Genomic DNA, 20,542 nt, shown 5'->3' with positions numbered 1-20,542 from the left:
TGCATCTTTCCATTGCAGAATAACCTGACAGGGGAGATATTATCTCTCAGCTAACTGAAGAGGGACGGAGGGCGTGGTTCTAAAGTGCTGATACGCTAAGAGAAACTCATTTCATTACATTGACATTAAACAGATACAACTTGAGATTTTCCCAGGCCGATATGCAAACTAACTCTGAGGCTCACTGAACTCTCTCGTGCTGCTCTGCCTGCCTCACGGAGGGTTTTCTCAACATGCTCATTTTAGCATTTCATTTCAACAGTGGTAATGTTTTCCAAAACTGTCTGTGACAGGAAGAAACCCTGAAATAACTTTTACTCTTACAAAGCCACTGTGTCTGCTGGAATGAATGTTGATTGAAAGGTAATTGATGAAGACAGTAGAATGAAGAGATAATTATATATCTAACTCACCTCAGATGAAACTGACTTAGTGATATTATTTCAGAGTAAACCATATTCAAAGGAACTACAGTCAATAAACCGTATACATCCAAATGCAGGCCTGATGAATATTGATTTTTGGTTAACAGTATAAATTGAATGTCAATAGACATATTGCATGTCCCAGTCATGAAATATGTCTTAACTTCTGCAGAGGCATGAATATTATGACTGCTGTTTTAATTTCTCATACCTTTTATTATTTTCATTGGAAAGCTTTCTGCTTTAAATATTTGATTCTAATGCCTTGATGACAAGATCATTTTTCTCATATTCTTTCTCTCGCTCAGAGCCGACAGGAGGGGAAACTCTTTGGTTTGACTGTTCCAAGAAACCTGGCCGCTGCCTCTTCTCTCCACGTATTATGCCTAGAACAATGGGGACCTGCAGGTATAGTTTACACAGGTCAAAAGAGCTGTAAAAAGAAGTGTCCTGGTGCGTTCCAAGTTAACTAGTAGCATATACAGAATATGGTGGTACAGTGAGATATTACACTGGATGGTGCGTTGATTCTAACTTGCATTGTGAATGTATCTCGGTCAATGTAAGTGGTGGCATCAAGTATTACATACATGCATTTGGGTTGATTGCATTACATTCAAATATTCCGTATTATCTGAATATAAACCAGACTGCAGCATGAGGTGTACGGCTCATGGTTGTTACACTCACAACTAGCAATGGTTTCTAAAGGAAAATGCTGTGGTTCAAAACATTAGGAAGTTGCCAGTTAATTGAGGGAAGTACAAACCTGAGGGGGCTCAGCATAATACTGTATTTACAGTTCAGAGACCACCACTGTGCGGAAGGTTAGATGCTTTACCCTGTATTACTGTACATTACAAAGCACTTGATAAATGTTCCCAATTCTGTTATTTTTTGTATTCTTTTACTTAATCTTTACTGTTGACCGGGTCAAAACAGGACTTTGCAGTGAGACTGCTGCTTAAGTAGAGCAGGTAATAGAACACCTGTGCTGGTGATTAGTCAATACTCAGGTGAGGGTGCCACAGAGATCTTGTATTATTCTACACACTAGGCATTTGCCATGTTAACCTTTTGTAACCCGTGATGATCATACGTGTGGCTCAAGACTCTTTCCACTAATAACCAAACACATGCAAACTTAAGTTATATTACAGCCCATTTGCTAACAAATAAATATGTCTTACTGTACTCTCAACAGATATAAATGTAAAAGGATACTGATTGTTTTACTGTGAATATTTTTTCATCTGCTCCTGATGGTGTGGGTGGCCCATGTCAGTGTGTTGAATGTTTGGCTGTAACCTTCAGACTGTTTGTCACTGTGAAAAGGGTTGCAACATCAGATCATAAAGCAAAAAAGCAGGTCTTTGAGGATGTTCCTGAGAGCTCAACTCGCTGAAAGAAAACACATGCAACATGAAAAAAGACAAGATAATACAGAAACGCACGATATTTATGGAAAATAATGCAAAGAAGGAAACCGGCTGCAAACTGTGAGAACTTTGCATTTGCTTGCGTTGTGTCCATTTGCATGTTTTTGCCTATTTTACAGATGTTGGTGACCCAGGGCCACCAGAGTTATCAGTAGCTGCAGTAATGTGCTGCATGCTCTCACTTGCTACAATAGTCTGATCCTGTTAACCGCCTACAAGCAAAGTTGTGTGGTGATGTCATTTTAGTCATAGTTCTTCTCTTGATTGCTTGTCTGAGAGATAGATTGGGCCTTAACTGCTAGAGAGGTGCAGCACAGAGAGGGCTTTGATTTAAATGCATCCGCTTTTATTAGTTCTTCTTATTTGTACATTTGTTGTGAAATCATTAAAGATGTGCTCCTCCTCAGCTGTGGTCTTGAACCCAAGTGCCCAAGGTACCGAGCTGGTTGCTCAAACATCAGATGACAATTTATACAAAATGTAACAATTTATTATTCTTGCACACTCACATAGCACAGACGACTGAGAAAATTAACCATACCAAACTAAACCAACCAAGAGACTACCTGAGCACATACACACCTGAATATCATCCCCATTTAACGAATACACGCTATTATGTCTTTATTGGATGTTACTATAATCCTCACACACCACCATTAAAGAGTAAAAGAACAGGTCCAACCAGTAGGGATTTTTTTAGAGAGCAACAAATATTTTGATTGCTTGTCTTGTTTTTCCAGGCGCTGTACATTTTATGCCCCCATTGGCTTTAAAGAAGCTGAACTTATTTTATCCAAAGAAATCAAAATGAGCAATTATAACTACATGAGCACAAAAAGACCAGCTCACAATACATTGGTGAATAGTGGTGCTAGCAATTTAGCTTCATTAACAACAAACATCTTTTAAATATATGTTGTTATGGCTTAGTCAATCTCATTTCTGTAGTTTTCCTACTTTCCCCCAGCCACAAACAGCTGTATTTAGACGGAATGAATACCTGAAGAAACAGACAAACAAAATTAAGTTAGTTTAACAGTTCCCCAATAACATGGCTTGCGGAAAATGTCCAGCACACCTAAAATAACTCCGCTAGTGCCTTTTCTCTCAGATACTTCTCCAAGCAGTAGACGGCTATGGGATCGATATCTGTATCAAACTTATTGGCAAAGAGATGATGCTGTTGAAGCAGCCACTGCACGTCTCCGAAACCGTACACACACACATCCCTGACATGGTGTCCGTGACACTCTGGGTACACGGTTCCCTCGTGCCCCTGCCACTTCACCATCCGCACTATTGCATTCATGTCCGTCATGTCGTATTTAGGATGAGGCCTCTTAGAGCCAGGAACACCGGGGAGTCGTTGAATGGTTGCCCAGAATGTTTCATCAGGAATAAAGGTGTCTTTGGACCATTCGATCAACGCCGGTATGCGGCTGTCCTCCAAAACACTGCGGACGTAGCCCCGGTTAACCACAATGTAGGCACTTCCTGTCAGAATGGGCAGGTTGAAGGGAGGCGGCTCCTTTTCATTTCCTGTTGGCTGACACAGTCAAAGTGGTCAGATGATGTCACTGTGACGGTCATTAACGTCAATCTGAATAAAATTGTTGTAATCTATTACCTGGTTTTGTCCATTAACTATCTTGTAAGTGTGTGTCACTCTGTCCTTCTTTCCTTCAGGCATTTGTTCTGACTCCATGCTGTTGTCGCCCCTCAATGACAGCAATGCATTCACAATCTCCAGGTTGGTTTTCAGAGGGAAATCCTGCCCACAAAGGTTTATGAAGTATTTCCATTTAGTTTTAGCGTTATAGAGATCAGCCATACAGTTGATATCAGCCTGGACACGTGGCCAAGCAGCATAGACCATGGTCAGCCAGAGGGTGGATGTGAAGACATTTGGGAAACAGGAGGTTATGGCACCGATGGCAGAGTAGACCGAGGCATCCGATTTTTTGTCTACATGGACGCAATAAATATTTTGGGGCGCATAGATGGCTCGCAGTAATCGCTCAAAGTTCTGCACCTAGAGTGAATGAAAAAACAAAACTATTAAGAGGAGTATACACTGACTTAATTCATATCACAGAGGTAACACTATCATGTATCTTAAGCTTGTGTTTGTCACAGACCTTATTTAACAACCATGTTAACTCACTTGTGAATCATTCCTGCATTACTCTACACTGTTTACAAAGTTATTTAAATGTATCCTGATTAAATTCAAATTTTGGCGACATACCTTATGATGAACAACAACAGAGTAGGCTAGAGGGAAGTCCTCCTCGACACGGCTCAATGGAATCGTCAAATACTTTCTGCTTGCCTTGAAGTTCCTGAAAAGATTGATTCTTGTCAAATACAGTACATTCAAAGATGTTGAGTCTTTTCTTTCGAGGAATACAGGCCGCCTCCACCTGGCACCGTCCCCTGAGCCACTCCCTGCCTCCATCCCCTGTGTAGTCAAGCCAAACCCCGCCCGCCACCACACAGTCCCCCTACGGAAACCTGTACTTTAAAGACACGTACCTGCAGTCTTGGCTTGCATTGATGTAATATTCATTGGGGATGGTGATACTCTTTTGGAAGTCTTTGGTGCTGGTCAGTGTCTTGGCCTGCTCCAGGGCCTTACTGTCTCCCTGCAAAATTGCTGGACAGTCGCATTTATTCTCTGGGCCGCCATCAGCATCTGAATAATTCAACCAGCTGTAACTGTAAATGTGTTTCGAACCCCACAAATCCAGGGGATGTAGAGGGAAAAACATCCATAGTACTATGACTCCTACAATGACCAGCAGCAGACAGCTTTTTTTTGTTAAACGCATTTCTTACTGATCACGACGTGATGTTTGACAAAGTTCAATTAAGTTCCTCTTATTTTGTATCCAGGAAGATTCGTCATTCCATATATCCTCACCCCTGGAAATAGGATTTAAAAAACGTTATGAATACATCCGTTCTTTAGCCAATTGTATGATTTCCAACTAATTGTTTTAGTCTAATAAATATGCCAAATAATAAATATCTGAGAAATAAACAATAAAAGTAGACATACTGCAATATGCAACATCTTTCTATTATACATTACTTTCACTGTATCATAAAAAAGAATTACAGCTGTACTTCTGCATGGGGTTCAATTGGCTTCATTCCTTGGGATTTTTCTTAGAAAGCTAAAATTGTTTTTCCTGCTTGTGCTGTTTTTCCAGACGCTGTATCTTTAATGAAGCTGAACTTCCGTTTACTCTTCAAGAACTCTGCGATTGAGTTTTACATCTTTGATCCAAAGTATGAAATCATATAGCAAAATTAATGTCTTCTAATATGCTGTATACAGATAATACATTATTCCTAATTTATCGTGTTTTTCACCCACAAACGGTGAAAAAGCATACTGCCTCAAAAATTGATGTTAACATTGTTCCTGCCAAATTTTCCACTTGACGAATCTTGATTCGAGCATATTCTACTCAATTATTATCTCTGCAATTTTGTAAGAAATAATCTAAAGGTAACTTACCCCTTTGGATTGTGATGTGTTTGTGTGGTGGATGTGTGGTGATCCATCGCTGTGCGCCGCCCCACCCCCCCACTGCTCCTCCCCTTATTCCAACGCCGATGTAAGTCACATCAGCTCCAAAGCCTGAACACTTTGTTATCACACACACAAGGTGTTCAGCTGATGTGTGTGTCTTTCAAAGGTCTCTGCCCATCAATGTTTCTTCTTCTGACCTGCTGCTCTCATCAGGGCCAGGTTTTTTAGTCAATGTATAGTCTAAAGAGGTGTCTTTAGTTTGTGCGTACACTGAGAGCGTGCATCTACAGGATCGTATTGTCGCTGTAATGTTGGGAGTCGTGGAGAGTGTCACGCCGAGGTTCCTAGAAGTCAAAGTTGGTTGCCAAAGTTAATGGTCAGGTCCTGGGTAGCATCAGCAGAGCTGTGGTAAGAGAAGCCGTGCCAGCGAATGACAGAGCCGAGATAATTGGTGTAGAGGGGGGAGTCTGTGCGGCCCGCCGGATGACATTGCTATTGTGAGAATCACCGGCCCCCCAGTTCTTTCAGTCATGACCCAAAGAACTAGGTCACGGGTACAAGCGGCCGAAATGGGTTTCCTCAGGAGAGTGACGTCTCCCTTAGAGATGGGCTGAAGACCCAGGACTATGTGGAGAGATTATATCTCTGCACTGGCCTCCCTCAGTCAGAGCTGGTAGATGTGGCTGCACGTCAGGCCTAACAACACCTCAGAACTGTTGCATAGCATCACTTTCAAACCATCAGAACACTAGATTTCATAATAGTAAAGGTGCAACTGTAGGAGTTGCTGGTCATGTTCAACTGCGCCATCATCCAGTGTGTTAACTCTGCGCCATCACTGTGTTAATTGGCCATTAAACAAGATCACAGATTGTGAGGTCTGCAGAGAGAATGATTGGCCTCGACGTGTCGCCACACACCAAACCGGCACCGCTTCTGGGAAACGATCCTTCATGACATTACATTACATGTCATTTAGCTGACGCTTTTATCCAAAGCGACGTACAATAAGTGCATTTCCACATAGATACAAACTCAGAAAACAAGTATCACAAAAGTACATTTTTCATCAAATAAGCAGTTACAAAACATGTTATAGAAAAGTGCCATTATAAGTACAGTTTAAGTGCTATCATTTGTTAGTGCTACGGTTTGCTAGTGTTTTCCTTCCCGGAACATACCTTTTTTGAAAAGTGAACTGGCCCCTTTTCGCTCTCCACGTCACTCCCAACCACTGAACTCCTGAAGTGCTTTGACGACACGGTCTCAGTCTCATCAGCCTGCGTACAGCAGGAGGTTGACCATCTGGTCCTCTGCTGTAGTCAGAACAACCTGGAGATGAACACTGAGCTCAAAACTGAGGAGATGACAGTGGACTTCAGGAGGAAATAAACATCTTAATGAAATTCACACCTCACACAAATTAATAATTAAAGGTGCATTTGGTGGTAAAAAAACAGCTATACCAGGTCAGAAAGTACAACCTCAAGAGATGCTTGTTCTGTTCTCTGTGTGCTTCGGATTGGCCACTAAACAGGACAGGAACAGACAACATCACATTCTTGTCTAGTGAGAACATGTAAAATGCCTTAGACCACACAATTTGACCAATATTAGTTCTTATTGTCTGGGCCTTTTGACAAGTGCGGACGCCGTCACAATGGCACACTGAGTGGGCGGAGCCAGGTTTTCCCAGAAACGACCAACAAGTCAGCTGCCGTAAATAATCAGTATTTTATTCTTTATTTATTGTTAGAATGCATTCATGCATTCATCCAAGTATTGTTCTTCAAATCTTTATTCTATTTATTCTATTTCTTCCAAGTCAAGAATGTGGCGGCATAGAGCAGGTGGAGGAAAACCTGGAGGACAGACACGAGAGAAAAAAACTGGTCATGAAACCAAAAAGTAAAGAGGGGAGAAAGAGAAAGAAAAGACGTGGGGGTCTGGTTGGGAATGGCTGGTTCATGATCCAGCTTTAAAATAGTGTATTGCACCATTTGTAGAACGGTTTAAGGGTGTCTTTTCTTAGGAAAAAACAATTTCCCAGTGGAAACAAAGGACCGTGACGTTTCCAGTGGCCGTGTCAAAAGAGGACAAAGACAACAAAGTGCTGCGTTTATGCCCCTGGTTCTCATGAAGTCGGCGAGCTTTACACCCTTTCAAATTTGTTAAAGTGCCTTGCAAATAAATGCTTTGCTACTTGGTAAAATCCAAATCCTTTCATGTAATGATTTTTCACACAAACGCTTCATGCATTTGTTCTTGGCCACTCTGTCAAATTTTTGGCCCGCGTGTTACGCCCCAGTCTAGGGGTGCCTAGGACGCAACATGAACAGGCCCCATCTTCCCCATCTCCCAAGTAGCCAAAAACAAATAACCTTTAAATTATAAACTTATTTATTTCCACAAACATAAATAAGGTAAAATAATTGTTTCAATAAAGTAATTAATACCTGGCGGCATAATGGCCTATCCAGTATTACAAATAGCCACGCCCCCTGATTTGCATATAAGAACGTGAAATGAAATACCGTGTCATTATGCATTACCGTGTATTTATTCAATTTGTAATAAAACGGCATTCCATAGAGGACGGCGTGCTGCTGCTGCTGCTTTCCCCACTCTCACAAAGGACGCCATGTTGGCTCGTTTTATCTCCTAGTAGTCCCGCTGCAGCCAATCACGGAAACTGAGAGGATCTTCGACCAATCCACACCTGGCGGTGGCACCCCGATCTGCATGAGGGCAAAAAATAAAAACCAAGAAAAATAGCAAAAAAGGAAAAACACAGGGCACACAGCCGTACACAAATGACCACAGTCATAACACCGCGTCAAAAAGGTTGCTAGAAACTAGACTAAAATCAAATTAGTTTTTGTAGAGTAAAACTAAATTAAAATGTTTTTGTTGACGAAAACTAGACTAAAACTAAGAAGGTTTGAAATGACTAAATGCGACCAAGACTAAATCAAAATTAGCTGCCAGGTTGGAAAACACGGAGGACAGACTTTTTGTCATAACAACGCTTGACTTTGTGACAAGTTTTCACGGGCTCCCTGACACACGCTCACGAAAACAACTGAAATAATCCAGCACATTATGCTCAGTTTTTGGCGACTCTGACAACCACTTTTCTTTAAGGAGCCGAAGGGGGCCGTGGACAGTATGGCCGAAGACCAAATCACAAGGACTGAACCCCAAAGACTCCTGAGGAGTTTCACGCACCGCAAACAACAGAAGAGGGAGGCCTTCATCCCACTCTCGGTTAGACTCAAGACAATATTTACGCAGCATAGATTTTAGGGTTTGGTGGGACCTCTCAAGTGCACCTTGAGACTCTGGATGGTATGGACTTGATGTTACATGTTTAACTTTTAACTCTCTCATTACCTGTGCGAACAGTTTGGACATGAAATTTGTGCCCTGGTCACTCTGTATAGTTTTAGGCAAGACGAAAGTTGAAAAGAATTTAGTGAGCACTTTCACAACTGGTTTGGCCCTGAGGGTGCGTAGTGGAATGGCTTCAGGATACCTCGTCGCGGCGCACAGTTGCAGAGGAGCCGGAGAAACAGGTTGGTTTGGGTTTTCCAACAACTTGACATCTCACTGGAGAACAAACGTGACCAAGACTAAATCAAAAATAGCTGCCAGACAAATGTTTTAAATACACGTATACTGCCACCTGGTGCTATATGCAATGTTCAGCCTTCTGTTTATTAAGAAAGTCAAGCATAAACATTGGTGCTGCTAGCTAGTTATATTTATTTGATAGAACTCCGCACATGGTCCCCAGTCACGTCCTGTGGTTGTTCTTCTATTCCTCACATATAGCATCACACGGTAGGGAAAGGCTACACTGCCACCTTGTGGTTACCAAATAGAATGCCTATCATTACAGTAAAAACGGTAACTGTTTTGGTGCTTAAAATTGGTTTACTTACGTGTTGTCTTCCCAAAAGTAATACTTTAATTAAATGTATAATACTTTAATTAAATGTATAATACATGTCTAAACACACATTTTGTAATTACATTTGAGTTAGTGTTGCCTGTAATTGTAATTTCACCAAATGTTAAATAAAAATGTGGAAATGAATTCATAATCAACATCAAACTTCACGAGATGTGGACAAAGGAGTCATTAACATCAAAAGTGTTGTTTTTCAAACCATATGTTTACTACAAAGATGACCATTCGTTATTTACACAATGTGCATGTTTTATGTTTCACAATGACAAATTAACAATACAACTATTTATTTTCAAACAACTGTGTGTATGTGGAGAACACAATAAAAAAAAAGTCACATTTGACCAATAAAACAGTTTAAATGCATCTTAGAATCGTTCATATGTGTTCGCTATTCTTTTCCTACAACATTTGAACGCGACACGTAACTCCCGGCCTGCTTTAGTCACGTGGTCATTGACGTCATCAAAAGTGTTAGTGAACCCTAACGTTATGTTCCCACACATGTCGTAACTACCGGCTGGGAGAGCTTCATTGTTACTGTGGACCTAACCAAGGTGAAACTGGGGCAGTTATCTTCTTAGTGTTTTAGAAACCTCGAGGCGTCATCGTTCGAGTATCCTGGTGCCTCTATAGATGCTACCAGTAGCTACCTTAGCTAGCACAGCGGGTGAGTTTTAACCACCGCTGCTAACCGAGTGACGTTCAACTTCATCCAACACAAGCGGCGCTAACCAGGCAACGGAAGCTCTCGCCGAATTCCAGGACGGATCTGAGCTCCACACCAGTTCGGGTTGAGTCGTGCTAACAGTCAAGGAGCTGGCTGATTGTCGGCTGATTGTTCAGTCCGACGTCCTCTCAACGTTCGAGGTCATTCTACGGCGTCCATCTAGCCAGCTGTCGTCCGGAAGCTAGCGCAAGTCATGAAGAGCCTCCCGTATTTCTGCCGGGGAGAGGTCATCCGAGGCTTCGGGAGGGGAAGCAAGGAACTGGGAATCCCCACCGGTGAGTCCATCGTCTGCCATTGAGCCCGATGTGCGGCTCGGTCATGTTAGCTGACCCGCTACACAACGTTAGCTTACGAAGATCTCGGTCTCAATCGGTTCAGAGAAACTTCCCCGCAGAGAGAACTAACGAGAAATGTTACACAACGTTAGTTCTCATTCAACGTCTGTGTTTATGACCTAAATGTCCAAAAGGCTTCCTCTTTGGCGGAGGATCGTAGCTTGTTGCCAACTCGCACTAACCGCTTTAACGACGACACCTGCTTACGCAACGCGCGCGCACCTTTTTGTTTGGACTGGGATGCAAACGAGTTGAATCTGATGGCTGATCAACTATTTTATCCGTGTCCAGGTTTGAGTAGTGACGTCATGTTTTTATCAAAGTGAAACGGTTTATCCCCATTCAACAACGCGAGAGAAGATGGGCAATGGAACCCATGACGTCACCCCAGTGCCCAGTGTTCAGAAGACCGAAGTTAAGAATATATATACACACATTTCCTGAAGGTGCCTTTGAAACTCCAAACAGGTTGCTTGACTTATCTCTTAACCGGGATGCAGGTTAAAGCATTTGTGAAGATATTCTAAAGTAAATCATGTTTTCTTTTACAGAAGAGGTTTGTGTCCAATCACTCAGAGGTTCTATACAGTGCAAAAAGAAGTGTTTTATGTCGTAAAAAATAACAATCTCAATAAAATAAGTTCAAATGTTTCTCTATATCTGGTTTGGATTTAGTTTACATTAACTTTGAGGTGAGATTGGAGAAGAGGTTCTGCTCACATGCTAAACATTTTCTTTTCTTCTGTCTCACTTTATTTCTCATCTCCAGCCAACTTTCCCGACTCGGTGGTGGACAATCTTCCAGCAGATATCGGCACAGGGATCTACTACGGCTGGGCCTGTGTCGGTAATGGGGACGTCTACAAGATGGTGATGAGCATTGGCTGGAACCCATACTACAAAAATATTAAGAAGTCCATGGTCAGTGTTCTGTGTTCTCCCCACGGAAAGGGCATACCCGGCATACATAGGACATTACTCTGCGTTCCTCATTTCTTTGTTTATTTCTGTTCAAAAAGGAACCAAGTAATAAACCTGGAATGATGAGAAATGCAACGTTTCAATTCCCATGTGCATAGTACAACAAACACAGCTCCCCAGTTCTTTATGTTAATAACACTATTCAAAATACAAAAACATTATAAATACTATAATAACACCAATAATAATCCACCATCATCGTTTCATTATTTGCATTCACATTCAAACGTTATGCCCCACATTCACACAAGCATGCAGTCTTTCCTTAGCAGGAAACTACAACTCCCACAATGCCCCACGGCAAACCAGGAAGTACCTACTTTAACACCAGTCCACATTTTAAGCTTTAAACATATAAAACTAACGAAAGTAAACACAGCAGCAACATATTATGGCGACATCAGACAACATGAAGTGTACATCATAAAGCAGACAAGAGACATTGGAAATTAAGAGAGCTTACCAAGTGGCTGCACACCGGGTTGGAAGTCATTACGAACAAGTGAATCTCGCGCCTCCTTTTCACCTGGTTAACACCGGTCACATGTCCTCACAGCACAGTCATCTCTTAAAGGGGCTGCTACGCCTCAAAGAGTGTTCCTGGCCTTTAAATGTAGCTCTGGCAGGTAAACATTTGCTCACACATGTAAATAAGAAATAACAAAACTTAACAAATTACAAAACACCACAGAAAACACAAGTCAGTACAAGAAAAAAGCATTCACTGCAAACTGCTTGGTGTTTTAATCCGAAGAGACGCGTGCACTTGGCGAATCTATTCCTACTATGTTGAATAGTCTTTTACAATCCATGGTCACAAGGCCATGGTCTCACACAAATCAAATTTCCCAGTGGGGCAAAACATATTTGGAAAATCCAATCCAAATAAGTGTTCATTGAATAACCGTCGTGTCAAATTCTCTAAAGAGAATAGTGGACAGAGTCTGCCATGTTTGGTACTCTTTTAGCATTTACTTTGTAACTTATTTTATTACTCTACTAACTTTTGGACAACACAAGGTGCATGTTTACCAGTACATTTGACAGTTGCCGTATCCTTTTAAAGATCCAGATGTATTTTACATATTCTAGGAGACCCACGTGATTCACACTTTCAAAGAGGACTTCTATGGAGAGATTTTAAGTGTCGTCATGGTGGGGTACATCCGTCCAGAGAGAAGCTACAGCTCACTTGGTAAGATGCCGCGCATTCTCTAGTCCCACTACCAATACTGAGCGATTCTGCAATAATGTTTTTCCCTCGGCTTGTTATTCTTCTCTCATCATCTGACTTCTTTTCTGCATGTTTCACTTATTTGTGTTCATAACAGAAGCGCTCATTGCAGCCATAAACAACGATATTGAGGAGGCCAAGGCCCAGCTGGAGCTTCCAGAGCCTCTCAAACTGAGAGACGACAACTTCTTCACCAGCGCGCCAAGCCCGTCCGCAGCCCTGACCCCCAGCAGCCCCTCCACCTCACAGACTATTCTAAATGGTCACTGACAGCCGGCTGTGACTGTAGCACTTGGCTCCAGAACCGAGGATTCTCACACATCCTCATTCTGAGATCTCTTTGCAATTGTTTTGGCTGCACATGGACATCATCTAAAACAACCAATCCCTTCTTTCTTTCTTTCTTTCTTTCTTCCTCATTTGTCCCAACTGTTTGTGTTGCTTTGTTTCTGCCACTCAATAGATGTTCATTTGTATATTCCTACAACAGATTTTCTCTACAACAGAAAACCCAAATGGTCCATAAACTTAACTCTGTGAATGCTCTCAGGCCAAGGTTGAAAAAACAAAAGATACTCTGCATGTTCTTTACTGTTGGCATTTGTTTCTGTGTCAGATATTTAGAGGGAGAACCTGGGCATTATTTATCTGTAACAACACTGGTCACCACGGTTAGTTGAATATGCAACAACAGCAAAATGCAAGCCGGTAAAGATGTGGAGCTTAAATTATTAATGTAAATTTAGGGGTGTTTAAGTCTTTTGGCTTTCTCATCTCAGTTTCCAAAGAGAATGTCTTTCCCTCATAGTGAGACACAAGCCCTCTGTGTCACTGCCGTAAAGTAGATGAGCCCTTTTACATTTGATTTTTTAATATTTTTTTTGATACGTATGCAGAAAAAAAAAATCTTGCATAATTTATTAACCTATGAACTAGGTAAGGACTTATATTTAACATTGATTTATGGATTAAAGTGGTATTAGTGACACAAATATAATAATAATAACAGTTGAAGGAATGCACATTGTTTTGTTCAGTGCAGCCGGCCTGATGCTCAGACCTACATTCCACTAGTGTTTGTGGGTTTGTTACAGATAGAAACACATTGATGAGTATAATGAGCACAGCTCTTGTACATTGCACTTCTATTTGGGAAAGACAGCAGTCTTTCAAGTATATTCTAATTTGTTCTATAAATATTGCAGACTAACCCGCAATTCTTCAATACTTTATATTCGTTAGCTTCATTTTACATTCATGGGGTCTTTAAGAATGTGTGTGTGCCCACCTCTAGGTTTTACAAAGAAAATGACAACTGCTCAATTCTTTTAACCTCTGTGAACATATATATATATATTTCCAAGAACGATTCCATTCTCAGCCTCGTTTTTGTTTTACATCGGTTTAGTTTTCAATTTGCAGGGAAACAATGACAGAATGAATAGAAGCAGCAGTACTTCACTGTAGTCACTTTGACAAACTCAGCTATAAAAACCTTCTCTAATGCAAAATGCTACAATATTAATTCTATTCATCCTCTAAAGCACTTAATGTACAAAATAAAATTGAATGTATCTTTGAATTGTGATGACCTGCTTCTTTAAACCTGTTGGAAGATTTAAAGGTGGACGTTTTAATTTTTGTTTTCAAAACTTACGAGTCCAATGTTTGCACCTCTTCTGTTTTCATTGTTTCTGCTATCTGTAACTTAATCAAATATATTGAACATACTTGTCAATTTTCTATTCTGTAAAAGATGTGATGGAAATATGTATTTTAAATTCGTAAAGCATAAATCAGGATCGAACATTGAACATGGCCTTTTGTTTGGGCCACTGAGGTATCTCAATAGGACTGTGCCATAATTGACCGATACCTGCCATACAGAATATTGCTATTATTGTTATATCAGGTCTGGCAAATAGGCATATTTATTTTTAAATCATTTTTCAAAATGTTAATAAAATAAAATTGAATTGACATTCAATTCAGTTTTCTCTCCTGGGACAAATTGTAAAGACAAATACTAAGACTACCGTGTCGTCACACACAAAAACACACTTGAAATCGAAATGTTCCCACAGCCAAACAAATGTGTACATGAGTCATAGCAAGAACAAAAGGTGTCCTTAAGTCAATGTGCTATAGTTGGTATCTTGATCTATTAACCTTATGAGGAAGAACCAGGTAAAATCTGAAGTTTTATTCTCATTTAAAAAGGTTCAATCAAAAATTCAGGGCAAAAACAAATTAATTCTTAAAACCATTCACATACACACTTTTGATCATTCGCATTTTAAAAGAAACCCCTTTAATCAAACCAAAGTCTTACAATGTAATCCTTCTGACATATATTACAGTTATCAGACACTCTTTGTATGTGGGTCAAAAGTCCAAATGTCCCAAACTGACTGTTGAAGTAGATTCAAAGTGTGAAGCAGGCGTGTTTGTACAGAAGAGACAGGAAGGAAGGTTCGTGGCCAACAAGCTGCAAACGTTCTGTGTTCTTCAAGTGAGGCGAGCATCGAGCAGCACCAATGCACCTCACCAACACTTGCTATAATTAGAAAAAGACTCGAATGAAAATGGATTTTGGAGGCTTAGGCTGTTTCTTTTTTCCGATGTGGCTGAAACACAGAAGTCATGCAACTCTTCACTTCAGTCAGAAGTCAGCCCTCCCTGCTCTGCAGCTAAGGAACAAATTGTTACGGCTTTTATTTGCTACAAAGTCTAAAATTAGATAAGACCCTGGACTCAGCCTGTTTGCTGGGTAATCGCTGTAGTTAATTATCAAAGACTCAAGCAACTCAGTATGTAGAACAATCTCAGAAGCTGTCCTTTAGTAATAAGTTCACATGTATCTCTCCAGGGCCGAATGTTTCAATTTGTGTGAGAATACTAAAATAAATGGGGTTAAACAAAAGCACATATATTATGACCCCCCCCCCCTGTGACAAATGAGGAACCAGCAAATGACATCACAGCTGCATTGGTCAACATAGACCCAAGTAGGATTTAAAAGTAGTAAGTATTACATAGAGGAAAAACGGCCTACGGCAAGAAAGTAGATTTCCCTGCAAAATGACCACCCTCCTGCAGAAGGAGTCCATCTTTGCATAAGGTACAGATTGTACTTCAGTGTATTGTTTGCTTTGACTCTTGCATTGCGATACAAAGTTCAGCTTACAATTCAAACAGAGGACGCGGAAACAGAGTATGACATAAGTATGACATTAGCATACTGTCCAAATGTGCAGTTAACTGGGTTGTAATTACAGTACAATTTGCGATTAAACGATAGTTATTAATGTCCCACTGTGTTGAAACATCATAGATGGATATTTCACTGTGTACATTTTCACTACCATGCACGTATACTTCTGTAGGTTGTTGTAGCAGTGCACAATATCAGTGCATAATGTCTGTTACATAATGTCATGTTGTGCTAATTAATGAATCAACTATTAATCATTTAAATTTGTAATAAAATGTAAATAACACATGCAACTTCATGTCAATCACAGGAATAGGTTATATAATCTGACAATGATTAGACGTTGAGTCGATTGGACCCAGCAGTCATAAAGACTTCAAGACTTTCCGTAGCAGCCGTCGTAAAGTTCCTGACATTTTCACACATTCATTGGGCAGTGTGACTAAAATGTCTTTGAAATGTAATAGCATTGGAAAAACATTGATGCCAAGTTGTCGTCCTGCTTCACCGATGACTGTACTAACATGATCCAAGATCCAACTTTTCACAAAGTATAAGCATAAGTATCTGAGGAGAGTTTTGACTCCTTTCATACGTTAGGCTTCCTTTTCAATTGAACGCGTAGCTCTCGTCATCGTACTCCAGCTCGATCTCGTCCTCATCCAAGAGTCCATACTTGAACTTCCGATACACTGTCCCATCTTGTCCCATGTACACGATATCCTCATCATCGTCATCCTCCTCATCTTCCTCATATTCAACGATGCGGTCGCAGTACTCCCCGCTTGTGGACGCGGTGGGTTGTGATGCGATGCCTCTGGTGGTGCCCAGTTTCTCGTAACCTCCCGCTTTGGCTTTGGGTGCGATGACAAGAGATTTGGATCGAGCAGTGAGGAAAAGGAAGACCCCACCGCCCGCCAACACGATGAGGAGAACACAGGCCAGGACGAAGAGCTTAGCGGTGCCTCCTTGAGCCTCTGAGTCCCCGGCATCTCTCATCACAAAGTTCACACCCAGCACGCATTCCTCTGAGAAGAAGGAGACGGAGCCCATCGTTAGGTTCATTTAAAGAAGAGATGTGATCTGAACATTCGGTTTGTCCGGGATGAGTGTGTTTTACAAAACTTGGGTTTTAGTCGAATGCTGGTCTTTGGAGGCCATGAAAGCTTGGGAGGTTCTTTGTAAAAAACAACATATTTGCATGATTGTGGAGCACTGCAAACTATGTTGGGTAACCCATGTCTCTACAGTGGGAAGGCTGTAAATGAATTGAAGCATCTCTCATCCTAAAGTTCACTCCCAGAATGCATTCCTCTGAGAAGAAGGAGACGGAGCGTGTGAGAAGGCTGTAAATGAATTACTCAGGATGGCGACCATTACAAGTTATAATCCCTGAAAGAGTGCGTCTGATGAGTCAAACAAAGTAAAACACTATTTATTCAGATGCAAGTCTCAATGGAGTCTGTGTCTTTGTGGGTTTGATTAAACTCGGACTGTTCCAGTGAGGCTTCTGGTTTACCTCGTGAGGCCTTGCAGTCACAGCACTCCCTGGGTATTGGTGCATCATCATGGCGTGTCTCATTTCCACAGCAGGACAAGCAGCGGCCTTCAGACAGGATCAGGAGTGCCGGGCACACTGTGCAGCTCCACATGCCGGGACCCCGGCAGTCAAAGCAGGACGGGTCACATGGCGTGCAGTTTGGCTCATCACTTTCGGACTCAGAGCCCTTAAGCGACAGAGGAATTTGTTACACAGCAGACTGGATGTCCTTCTGCTTGGGTCATGTGCTTGGGGACTTCCAGAGCGACTGTGACGGACTTATAGGTCCAATATATTATTTATTTTCCACCATGAGATTCTGATTATGAACAGAAACAATGTTTATGCAATCCAGCAGCACATGAGCTCTCTCACCTGTGAAGCAGCGTAGTGGCCTACGAGGCAGCGGGACACACAGATGCCTCCCATGAGAGTGTAGCCTTCATAACAGGACTGACAGGCCAGGGCGCCCCCATCTGGAAAGAGAGGAGACGGTCAAACGTCTCCACGCGGCCGAACTGGAACTGACAGATTGCCATCGGATCAAAAGGTGCAGCAGACGTTTCAAATACTTCGGGTGGGGGAAATTTGGGTGCTGACTATGAAAATAATTGGGGCCGAACTAACAACACGTGGCAGAAATGAGCCACGAGCGGCTTCCTTTACCACTGCAGGTCTTGCAGGTCGGGTGACACTTGTGGCAGGTCCTGGTCCGGCCGTGTAGGTAGAAGCTTGGAGGGCAGCTCTGCAGGCACTGCCCCCACTGCCCCAGGTAGACGTAGCGCTCCCGACAGCTCAGGCAGTTTTTGTTACCAGGGCCCCAACACTGGCCACAGGAGGGGTCGCATCGCTCACACACCATGGCGGCCGCGTTGCCAAAGTGACTGACAAGCAGAGAGGAAACCAGTTTAGTTCGTAGATGTTCTTCGAGGGAAAAGAAGACGTCATTTTGTGTGTCCGTGTGTCCCTCAACCTCTCCGAACAGGTTTCCACGCAGCTGCTCCCCTGCTTGAAGAACCCGGACTTGCAGTCGACGCACTGCAAGCTGTGACGACCGGCGCATGACCTGCAGCTGAAGTGACAGCGCTCACACACGCGTCCGTCTTCGCCCTCTGCGTAGTGACCCACAGGACACTCCTGCACACATGTGTTGTCTGATGGACACAGAGTTGCAATTATTTTTTTATTTTAAACATGAAGTTTACATGAGCATTTGGGAATGTCCTATGGATACAGCTTACTGTGCAGGAAGTTTGGTTCCTTGCAGGTGAGGCAGTGGTCTTGGCTCGGCCCAGAACAGCGATGACAGAGTTGGTGACACGGCTGGCACTGCCCGCTGTGGTCCATGTATGAGTCCAGAGAGCACTGACTGAACCAAACACAGTGTCCACTGGCATCTCTGCGCCTCTTGGTATCGCAGCTGAGGCACGATGAGGGCTCGTGTCCTGAGCAGGTCAGACACGACCTGTCGCAATCTGGGAAACATGAAATGTAATGAGAAGCAGACGGCTAATAAATCATTTCATTAAATAGTACAGCGTTATTTGATTTCCACTTTCACCCCCCCTACCTCTGCATTCATTGGTAGTGGCGTCGTAGTAAGTGCTGTTGGGACACTTAGCCAGACACTCTCCATTGTACCGGACAGCTTTCGGGTTGTGACACACATCGCAGTCATCAAAGCTCGGTCCGTCACAGGAGGCACAATCAGCATGGCAGCGCACACACTCCTGTTGCTCGTTGCTGGCATAGAAGCCGTCAGGACAATCACCCACACACTTACCCTCATGTGAGAAGTAGTACTGAGCACACTCTGGGAGAGAGAAGGACATTAAAATCTCTTAATGCCCTAAAGCAGACTCTTCCTCATACTGGTTCCCCTTGCCTTGATGGTACCACTACATACATTTTTAAAAGAAAGAGAAAAAACACTGTTATGCTATTATGGGTACTTCTGCTAAAGATACAAACATGACAAATATTGGTTTTGCCCAACTTCAATGTCTCCTGTATTTGTCCATTCTTCTCCTGGGATTTTCCTCCGGTCCTCACTACCTTACAATCTCACATGGCACAGCTGATTCATCACTAAAGTCACCTTTCAAAAACACCGCTCTTTAATCCTCGTAATCCACGTTCTCTGCCCTTAACCGCTCAACCCAGCGTGCTTACCCTTACACAGGCCGTCTGGGTTGCATTCTCCACAGTGAGCCGGGCAGCGATGGCACTGCGCCCCGCTGGCGTAATAGCCCTCGGGACAGCGAGACCTGCATGAGTGGTCCAGAAGAAAGTACTTGTTCTCACAGCTCAGACAGCGAGAGGAGTTTCCTTGGCAGGAGGCGCACTCCGGGGCACACGGCTGGCAAACGCCACTTTGAGGAAACCCTCTGGGAAGGAGAGGGGAGAATGGGGTGTCATGGATGTGTTACTACGGTGTGTGTTCGCCTGCAGAACAGAACAAGCACCTCTGACAATCCTCCACACACACTCCCTTGTGGAGGTTAAGCCCACTGCGACAGCGCTGGCACTGCTGGGCATCGTCGCACGCGACGCATCCTTTGGAGCAGTCATCACACCGGCTGGACGTCTTGTTGGCAAAAGTCCCCGAGGGACACCGGGACAAGCAGGTCTGATGGGCAGTCAAAAATCGACCTCAAGACAAAAAAGACAAATTGCATCACTCACAAAAGAGAACAAACGGGAAGGTAAGGTTATCTTTAAGGTCGATTCTTAATCATCCAGTCTCACATTCCCCCCTACGTGAGACGTACCGTGACGGCAGGTTTTCACACGAGCCCATTTGAGATGTAGAAGCAGAAGATGCTTACCAGAATCACAGCTGTTGCAGTCCGTCTTCCCTGCAGCGGAGCATGTCTCACAGGTGGAGTGGCACCGCTCACAGTCCTGCTCACCTGACCGTGACCCGCAAAAGGAAACCCGGTCAAAACATGCAGACATCAATCACATGGAAGGTAGCGGGAAATCAAGGGTGAGAACAACAGATCACTACACAAACACAGGGTGCCTAGTGAAATATAGAAAAGTCAAAATATCACAATGGTGCAAAGCATCAGATTTTACAAATATAGAACAATTAGCTACGGTTGAAACATTTGGTACTTTTCCA

The 20,542-nt window shown here is 42.7% G+C and overlaps 4 protein-coding genes across 12 annotated transcripts in view; 2 read left to right on the top strand and 2 right to left on the bottom strand.

Moving 5' to 3' along the window:
• LOC119224776 (protein prune homolog 2-like) overlaps positions 1-2,270 on the top strand; it is a 36,042-nt gene extending 33,772 nt beyond the window's left edge. For 5 of the 7 annotated variants that reach the window (XM_037482088.2, XM_037482093.2, XM_037482091.2 and 2 more), the window contains one exon: positions 734-2,270. In XM_037482088.2, the coding sequence (XP_037337985.2) occupies positions 734-764 (31 nt within the window). In that variant the 3' untranslated portion in view covers positions 765-2,270. Of the gene's footprint in view, positions 1-18 lie in introns of all 7 variants that reach the window. The other 2 variants (XM_037482092.2, XM_037482089.2) reach the window with 1 other exon arrangement.
• A 96-nt stretch (positions 2,271-2,366) lies between these two features.
• On the bottom strand, positions 2,367-6,868 carry LOC119224778 (beta-1,3-galactosyl-O-glycosyl-glycoprotein beta-1,6-N-acetylglucosaminyltransferase-like). 3 transcript variants are annotated; one of them, XM_062562147.1, is made up of 5 exons: positions 6,590-6,868; positions 4,403-4,792; positions 4,116-4,209; positions 3,495-3,899; positions 2,367-3,413 (listed from the first exon to the last, which is right to left on the bottom strand). In XM_062562147.1, exons 2-5 carry the CDS (start codon positions 4,696-4,698, stop codon positions 2,946-2,948), a joined length of 1,263 nt encoding a protein of 420 aa, XP_062418131.1. In that variant the 5' UTR covers positions 4,699-4,792; positions 6,590-6,868; the 3' UTR covers positions 2,367-2,945. The 3 variants fall into 3 exon arrangements, with proteins under 3 accessions (XP_062418131.1, XP_037337995.2, XP_037337994.2); XM_037482098.2 differs by lacking the exon at positions 6,590-6,868 and adding an exon at positions 5,394-5,502; XM_037482097.2 differs by lacking the exon at positions 6,590-6,868 and having other exon boundaries at positions 4,403-4,940.
• A 2,938-nt stretch (positions 6,869-9,806) lies between these two features.
• On the top strand, positions 9,807-14,475 carry rfk (riboflavin kinase). Its single transcript, XM_037482102.2, has 4 exons — positions 9,807-10,386; positions 11,216-11,367; positions 12,520-12,622; positions 12,759-14,475. The coding sequence occupies exons 1-4, from the start codon at positions 10,305-10,307 to the stop codon at positions 12,929-12,931; spliced, it is 510 nt and encodes a 169-aa protein (XP_037337999.2). The 5' UTR covers positions 9,807-10,304; the 3' UTR covers positions 12,932-14,475.
• A 389-nt stretch (positions 14,476-14,864) lies between these two features.
• Positions 14,865-20,542, bottom strand: part of pcsk5b (proprotein convertase subtilisin/kexin type 5b) — a 55,529-nt gene continuing 49,851 nt past the window's right edge. Inside the window, exons 28-37 of the mRNA XM_037482094.2 lie at positions 20,244-20,327; positions 19,881-20,067; positions 19,588-19,802; positions 18,986-19,228; positions 18,657-18,890; positions 18,389-18,569; positions 18,082-18,299; positions 17,791-17,891; positions 17,395-17,602; positions 14,865-16,903 (exon numbers count right to left, since the gene is read on the bottom strand). Of these exons, the coding sequence (XP_037337991.2) occupies positions 16,485-16,903; positions 17,395-17,602; positions 17,791-17,891; positions 18,082-18,299; positions 18,389-18,569; positions 18,657-18,890; positions 18,986-19,228; positions 19,588-19,802; positions 19,881-20,067; positions 20,244-20,327 (2,090 nt within the window). The 3' untranslated portion in view covers positions 14,865-16,484. The remainder of the gene's footprint in view (positions 16,904-17,394; positions 17,603-17,790; positions 17,892-18,081; positions 18,300-18,388; positions 18,570-18,656; positions 18,891-18,985; positions 19,229-19,587; positions 19,803-19,880; positions 20,068-20,243; positions 20,328-20,542) is intronic.

This window comes from Pungitius pungitius, chromosome 5 (assembly GCF_949316345.1).
Source record: "Pungitius pungitius chromosome 5, fPunPun2.1, whole genome shotgun sequence".
Classification (NCBI taxonomy): domain Eukaryota; kingdom Metazoa; phylum Chordata; class Actinopteri; order Perciformes; family Gasterosteidae; genus Pungitius; species Pungitius pungitius.
The sequence above is the reverse complement of the archived record's forward strand: the minus strand, read 5'-3'. Positions and strand labels throughout refer to the sequence as shown.

Coding starts and splice junctions, on each gene's coding strand:
- LOC119224778 (XM_062562147.1), bottom strand. CDS start 4,698: ATGCGTTTAACAAAAAAAAGCTGTCTGCTGCTGGTCATTGTAGGAGTC. Junction 4,210..4,402: donor AATGCAAGCCAAGACTGCAG/GTACGTGTCTTT, acceptor CAATCTTTTCAG/GAACTTCAAGGCAAGCAGAA. Junction 3,414..3,494: donor TAGTTAATGGACAAAACCAG/GTAATAGATTAC, acceptor TGACTGTGTCAG/CCAACAGGAAATGAAAAGGA.
- rfk (XM_037482102.2), top strand. CDS start 10,305: ATGAAGAGCCTCCCGTATTTCTGCCGGGGAGAGGTCATCCGAGGCTTC. Junction 10,387..11,215: donor GGAACTGGGAATCCCCACCG/GTGAGTCCATCG, acceptor TCTCATCTCCAG/CCAACTTTCCCGACTCGGTG. Junction 11,368..12,519: donor AAAATATTAAGAAGTCCATG/GTCAGTGTTCTG, acceptor TACATATTCTAG/GAGACCCACGTGATTCACAC.